Here is a 7,047-nt window from a genome sequence, read left to right on the forward strand (position 1 = left end):
CTGAGCTGGGGTCTCTTGCATGGTTGGAGAAGTTTCAGTCTCTGTAGTAGGTTCTGGAGTTATGGTAAGCCCCAGGTCCAAAGGTTTAACCGTGACTTTATTTAAGGTTGGATGCTGAACCTGAACCTGCTCTGACTGTGGAAATGTCACCTCAAGGTCCTTTGGAGGAGTTGTAGTCTGCTGCAGGGTTGTAGACTGTTTAACCTCTGTAGTAGATTCTGGAGTTATGGTAAGCTCCAGATCCAAAGGTTGAACTGTCACATTTGGTGACCACCAATGCTGAGCTTGATCCTGATGTGGTGTTGGAACTGCTGCCTCTTGATATATGTGAGGTTGGGATACAAGTTCCTTAGTCGGCTCTGGATGCTGATCTGGGATCTCAGGCATGGCTGGAGAAGGTTCAACCTCGGCAGCAGATTCTGGAGTTATGGTAAGTTCCAGGTCCAAAGGTTTAACTGTGACTTTAGTTAAGGTTGGACGGTGAGACTGAACCTGCTCTGAATGTGCAAGTGTCACCTCAAGGTCTTTTGGAGGAGATGTAGTCTTTTTCAGGGTTGTAAACTGTTCAACTTCTTTAGTGGGTTCTGGACTTACAGTAAGCTCCAGGTCCAAAGGTTGAACTGTTACATTGGGTGACGATGGATGCTGAGCTTGATCTTGACCTGGTGTCTGAACAATCTCCTCCTGATATACTGGAGATTGAGCTACAACAACCTCCTTAGGTGGCTCTGGAGGCTGAATTGGGGTCCCCCGCCTAGGTAGAGAAAGTTCAGTCTCCTTAGTGAATTCTGGAGTTATGGTAAGCCCCAGGTCCAAAGGTTGAACTGTGACTTCAGCCAAAGTTGGATGCTGAGTCTGAACCTGCTCTAGGTGTGCAAATGTCACTTCGAGGTCCTTTGGAGGAGCTGTAGTTTTCTTCAGGGCTGTAGAATGTTCAAACTCTGTAGTGGGTTCTGGATTTACAGTAAGCTCCAGGTCTAAAGGTTGAGCTGTGACTTCAGTCAAATGTGGTTGCTGAGCCTGAACGTGCTCTGGATGTGGAAGTGTCACCTCGGGGTCCTCTGGAAGAGATAGAGTCTGCTGCAGGGCCGTGGAATGCTCAGCCTCTGTAGTAGGTTCTGGAGTTACAGTAAGCTCCAGATCAACAGGTTTAACAGTGGCACTGGGCAAGTTTGAATGCTGAGCTTGCTCTTGTCCTAGAGGTGGAATTGTCACCTCATTATGGACTGGAGGTTGTGCTACAACCTCCTTAGGTGGTTCTGGACGCTGAGCTAGAGCCTCTTGCTGGGTTGGAGAAGGTTCTACCTCCTTAAGGGGCTCTAGAGGTAGACATGGGGCTTCTTGCAGGACTGGAGAGGATTCTACCTTCTCAGGAGACTGTGGAAGCTGAGAATGGGTCTCTTGAGAGACTGGAAAAGGTTCCACTTTGTCAGGGAGTTCTAGAGGCTGAGCTGGGGCTTCCTGCTGGGCTAGAGATGGTTCTACCTTCTCAGGGGGCTCTGAAGGCTGAGCTGGGGCCTCTGGCTGTGTGGGAGAAGATTCCCCCTCCTTGGGGGGCTCAGGAGATATAGCTGGGGCCTGCTGGGGGACAGGGGACTGAGCTGGGGCCTCCTGCTGGGTTGGAGAAGGTTCTACCTCCTTAAGGGGCCCAGGAGATTTAGCTGGGGCCTGTTGGTGAACTGGAGACTGAGCTAGAGCCTCCTGCTGGGTTGAAGATTCTGCCTCATTAGGGGGCTCTAAAGGCTGAGCAGGGGCTTCCTGCTGGACTGGGTATGGTTCTACCTTCTCAGGTGGCTCTGGAGGCTGAGATGGGGGACTCTGGCTGTGTGTGAAAAAGTTCTACCTCCTTAGGGGGCTCAGGAGATATAGCTAGGGCCTGCTGGGGGACAGGAGACTGAGCTGGAGCGTCCTGCTGGGGTGGAGGTTTGACCTCCTCAGTGGGCTTTGGAGGATGAGGTGAGACTGCATGTTCATTTGCAGATGGTTCAATCTCCTTAGGGGGCTCTGATGGCTCAGCTAGGACCTCCTGTTGGCCTGAAGCAGGTTCTACCTCGTTAGGAGGGTCTGGAGTCTGAGCTATGAGCTCCTGTTGGCCTGGAAGAGATTCATTTTTGGGGATCTCCGGAGACTGGGAAAGAGGCTTGAACTGGATTGAAGAAAATTCAATCTGCTCAGGGGGAACTGGAGCCTGAGCAGGGACCTCCTGTTGCACTGGAGAATGTTCAACCTTAGTTGGCACTGGAGTTATGGAAGCCTCCAGATCTACAGGTTGAACTGTGATACTGGGCAACATTGGATGCTGAGCTTGACCGGGACCTAGAGGTGAGAATGTCACCTCATGATGTACTGGAGCCTGAGATACAATATCTGTAGAGGACTCTGGAGGCTGAGCTGGGTGCTCATACTCAACTGGAGAAGGCCCGATCCCCTCACTGGGCTTTGGATGCTGAGCTGGGACCGCGTGCTGCACTAGAGAAGGTTCTACACCCACAACAGACACTTGAGACAGAGCTGAGCTCCACTGCTGGCTTGGAGGAAGTTCAATTTCCTCAGGAAGATCTTCAGGCTGAATTGGGACTCCCTGCTGCACTGGAAAAGGTTCAAAATTTTCAGGGGGTGCTGGAGGCTGATCTGGGACCTCCCGCTGGATTGGAGATGGTTCAGTTTCCTCAGGAAGATCTTGAGGCTGAGTTGGGACTTCCTGTTGGATTGGAGAAGGTTCAACATTTTCAGGGGGGGCTGGATGATCTCGGGCCTCCTGCTGGATTGGAGAAGGTTCAACATTTTCAGGGGGTGCTGGATGATCTCGGGCCTCCTACTGGATTGGAGAAGGTTCCAACTGCTCAGGGAACACCGCAGACTGAGCTGAGGCCTCTTGTTGGGGTAGAAAAGTTTCAACCTCATTAGTGGACCCTGGAGTTATGGTTAGTGCCAGACCCACAGGTTTAACAGTGACACTGGGCAACAGCAGAAGCTGAGCTTGACTCTGACCTAGAGGAGAAACTGTTACCACATGATGCTCTGGAGAGTAAGCTGGGACCTCCTCCTGTTGGGTTGGAGGAGGTTCAACCTCACCGGAAGGCTCTGGATGCTGAGCTATGGCTTCCTGCTGGATGGCAGAAGGGTTAACTTCCTCAGAGGTCTGTAGCTGCTGACTTGGGGCCTCCTGATGGGTTGCAGGTTTAACCTCCCCAAGGGGATTTGGATGCTGAACTGTGGCCTCTGAATGGCCTGGAGAACGTTCAATCCCCTCAAGAGACTCTGGATACTCAGTTGGGGTCTCTGGTTCGGTTGGAAAAGGCTCACCCTCCTCTGGGACCTGAGGGTGCTGAACTGGGTACTCCTCCTGGGTTGTAGAAGGTTTGATCCCCTCAGAGGTCTGCAGGTGCTCAGCTGGGGCTTCTTGTTGGGTTGGAGAAGGTGCAACCTGCTCAGATGTCTGTGGATCCCCACCCTGGCTCTCGTCCTGGGTTGAAGATTCACCCTTCTCAGGGGTCTGTGGAAATTGAGCTGGAGCCTCCTCCTGGGATGGAGACAGTTTTCCTTCCTCAGGGGCTTGTGGATGCTGGACTGGGGTCTCCTGCTGGGTTGAAGGTTTAACTTTCTCAGGAGTCTGTGGATGATGACCCTGGCTCTCCTCCTGTATTGAGGAAGGTTCGGCCTCTACAGGGGTCTGTGGAAGCTCAGCTGGGGCCTCCTGCTGGGCTGGAAAAGGTTCACCCTCTTCCTGGGTCTCTGGAGGTTTGGCCAGGGCCTCCTCCTGGGTTGAATATGGTTCACCCTCGGGGCTCTGTGATTGCTGAGCCAGGGCCTCCTGTTGGGTTGTGGGAGGGTTAACTTCTCCAGGATACTCGGGATGCTGAACTGGGGTTTCCTGCTGTATTGGAGGTTTCTCCTGTGTGGTAGATTCTGGGGATTCAGTTGGAGTCTCCTGTTGAACTGACAAAGGTTCAGCTTCCTCAGGAGACTGTGGAGGCAGAGTTGGGGCTTCATGCTGCATTGCAAATGGTTCCACATTAAGGGGCACAGAGGGCTGAGCTGCAGCCTCATCCTGAACTGGCAAAGGTCCCACCTCTGTAGTGCTTTCTGGTGTTATAGTAACCTGCACATCTGCAGGCTTAACACTGACATTGGGCAGGTTTAAATATTGAACATGATGGTGACCTGGAGGCGAAACGGTCACCTCATGATGCCCTAGAGGTTGAGCTGGGTGCTCCTGCTGGGTTGGAGAAGGTTCCACCTCCCCAGAAGGCAGCTCTGGAGGCTGAGCTGGTTGTTCCTGTAGGGTTGCTGAAGATTCTATCTCTCCTGGAGACTGAGCTGGGGTCTCTTGCTGGGTTGAAGATTCTGCCTCATTAGGGAGCTCTGCAGCCTGAGCTGAGGTCTCCTCCTGGGTTGAGGAAGATTCAGCTTCTCCAAAAGGCTCTGGAAGCGGAGCTGGGGGCTCCTGCTGAGCTAGAGAATGTTCTGCCTCTTCAGGATTCTCTGGGGGCTGAGCTGGGATCTCCTGCTGAGTCAGAGAGAGTTCAGATTCCTCACTAGGCTCAGAAAGCAGAGCTGGTGGTTCCTGTCCGCTTGGAGGCTTAGCTTCCGCAGGAGGCTCTGGAGGCTGAGCTGGGGTCTCCTGCTGAGTTAGAAAAGGTTCAACCCGCCCAGGAGACTGAGAAGGCTGAGCTGGTTGCTGCTCACTTGAAGGCTGAACCGCCTCTGGAGGCTGAGCTGAGGTCTCTTGCTGGGTTGGAGAAGGTTCTGCTTCCTCAGTATGCTCCGGAGGCTGAGGTGGAGCCTCCTGCTGGGCTGTAGAAGATCCAACCTCCTTAGCCGGCTCTGGAGTTATGGTAAGTTCCACATCCGCAGATTTATGTGTAACACTGGAAAACCGTATATAAGTTAGATAGTGGCTTATAGGCTGACTTATCACCTCATCACTTACTGAAGTTTGAAGTAGATACTCCATAGGATACTCTGGAACTAAAGTTGGGGCCTCCTGCTGGACTGGACTAGGTCCAGCCTCCTCGGGGCGCTCTACAGGCTGAGCCAGGGTTTCTGGCTGGGCTGGGGTGGGCCCAGCCTCCTCGGGGAGCTCTGCTGGCCAAGCCGGCACCTCCGGCTGGACTGGAGTGGGCCCAGCCTCCTCGGGGAGCTCTAGTGGCTCACCTGGGGCCTCCAGCTGGACTGGTGTAGGCACAGCCTCCTCGGGGCGCTCTACAGGCTGAGCTGGGGCCTCCTGCTGGGTTGGAGAAGCCTGAGCCTCCTCGGTGCGCTCTGGAGGCTGAGTTAGAGTTACAGTAAGTACCAGATCCACAGGTTTAACAGTGACGTTGAAGTTTGGCCACTGAGCTTCTTTCTTACTTAGAGATGGCACATTCACCTCATGTGCTGTTGGTTGAGGTACCCTCTCCTTAGATGGCTCTGGAGGTTGAGCTGGGGCCTCCTGAGGGGTCAAAGGTTCTACTTCCTTAGGGGCCTATGTAGGTTGATCTGAGGCTTCCTGTTGGACTGAAGATTTGATCTCTTCAACGGTACTTGAAGGCTCAGCTGGGGCCTCCTGTGGGTTTACAGCTTCCTTAAGGATCTCTGGAGGCGGAGATGGAGACCCCTGCTGAATTGGAGATGTTTCTATCTCTTCAGGGGGCTCTGGATGTTGGGCCTGGGCCTCCACCTGAGACAAAAAAGATTCAGCTTCCTCAGGCAACTCTAGATGATTTGGGGTCTCCTGCCGGAGTGGAGGAATTTCAACCTCCTCAGGGAGCTTTGGAGGTTGATCTGATCCCCCTGGGAAATCCATTCGTAGGTTCTCCTCAGGTTATAGGATATCCATACTGAAATCTGAATAATCATCCTGCAACTCTTGTTCTAGGTGGTCTTTATTTGTAAATTGGCTTGGAGTTCCAACAACTTTGGCAAGCCTTTGATGCTGAGCTAGATCTTTCTCCAGGTTTGGGGGTGAAACAATGAACTTTGTTGGCTTTGAACTGTGACTATCCAGAGGCGGAGCAAGTATTTCAAATGATTGGTGATCTTCAGCCTGATGTAGACCTACAGTTTTAATCTTACTTTGGAGTCGAGGAGGCGGAGCTATGGTCTGATTCTGATCCCAACCTAGCCTTGGAACCACCTCTGGGAACCCTTCAAAAAGCTGGGTTAGCTTGTCATTGAGATCCTGATCTGCCTCTGGGGGCAGCTCGCCAACTGAATCCGTGTCCGGAAACGGAACCAAAGTTTCAGTCAACTCCTTAGGCAGGGCCAACATCTGGGCTGGAGCTGAGGACCCCAAGTAATGAAAGCCCCCCGGCTCTGCTGGGGGTGTAAGTACCTGGGGCGATTCGGGCGGGAATTCAGAGGAGTGCGAAGACCAGGGCTCAGTGGGCCCCAGGAGGTCGGCGGTCAGCTGGGCAGGGTCCAGGGCCCACTCCGGAGGCTGAGCTGCCTGGACCAGCAGACACAATGATTGCCACGTGAGGAGGAGCAGCGGGACCCAGAGGCGCAGCCGGGACATGACACGCGGAGGCTCTGGGGCGCACTGAACCAGGTCAGGGCCTCTAGCTGCACTGGGGTGGGCCCAGCCTCCTCGGGGCGCTCCGCAGGCTGAGCCGGCACCTCCGGCTGGACTGGAGTGGGCCCAGCCTCCTCGGGGATCTCCCGCTGCGGCGCGAGTGGAAGCCGAACCTTTATGGCAGCCCCGTGATGCGCGCACCATTAGCAACTGCGCGCCCCTCTCCTGCCTACTTCCCACCCTTTATTTATGAAACCTTTATTAGCCGGGCACAGACGGGCACCGTGCCCCTCGGAGCGAGCCCTTTTTCCAGAATCACCGGGGCCCAAGCCTCCCTTCCCCCTACAAAGGGCACAATCACCTCCTGCTGCTCACAGCGAGGCAGGATGGCCCCAGACTCCAGAGGCTCTGAGGTGGGAGGGGGGAGGTGCAGTTTCCCAGGGACACCGCAGGACCTGGCGTCCCCGGAAATTAAAAAATGCTAGTCCAATTCTGACGGATTGAACTCGGCCTCTTCAAAGCTTAAATCCGAGAGACACTCTCCCTCCCCT

The 7,047-nt window shown here is 54.1% G+C and overlaps 2 protein-coding genes across 2 annotated transcripts; both read right to left on the bottom strand.

Annotated features, from left to right (window-relative positions):
* Nucleotides 1–6: 6 nt before the first annotated feature.
* On the bottom strand, nucleotides 7–6,713 carry LOC112818360 (leucine-rich repeat-containing protein 37A3-like; the record flags this gene model as incomplete). Its single annotated transcript, XM_073890652.1, has 6 exons — nucleotides 6,119–6,713; nucleotides 5,527–5,662; nucleotides 4,965–5,412; nucleotides 4,690–4,871; nucleotides 3,781–4,164; nucleotides 7–1,106 (listed from the first exon to the last, which is right to left on the bottom strand). Coding segments are annotated over exons 1-6 (2,832 nt in total), but the record flags the coding sequence as incomplete, so codon positions are not given.
* On the bottom strand, nucleotides 1,702–3,015 carry LOC141372144 (uncharacterized). Its single transcript, XM_073890653.1, has 3 exons — nucleotides 3,011–3,015; nucleotides 2,942–2,957; nucleotides 1,702–2,815 (listed from the first exon to the last, which is right to left on the bottom strand). Exons 1-3 carry the CDS (start codon nucleotides 3,013–3,015, stop codon nucleotides 1,787–1,789), a joined length of 1,050 nt encoding a protein of 349 aa, XP_073746754.1. The 3' UTR covers nucleotides 1,702–1,786.
* Nucleotides 6,714–7,047: the final 334 nt, after the last annotated feature.

The sequence above is a fragment of the Callorhinus ursinus genome, unplaced genomic scaffold (assembly GCF_003265705.2).
Source record: "Callorhinus ursinus isolate GAN/ISIS: 27379988/994484 unplaced genomic scaffold, GSC_fseal_2.0 scaffold1560, whole genome shotgun sequence".
Classification (NCBI taxonomy): Eukaryota; Metazoa; Chordata; class Mammalia; order Carnivora; family Otariidae; genus Callorhinus; species Callorhinus ursinus.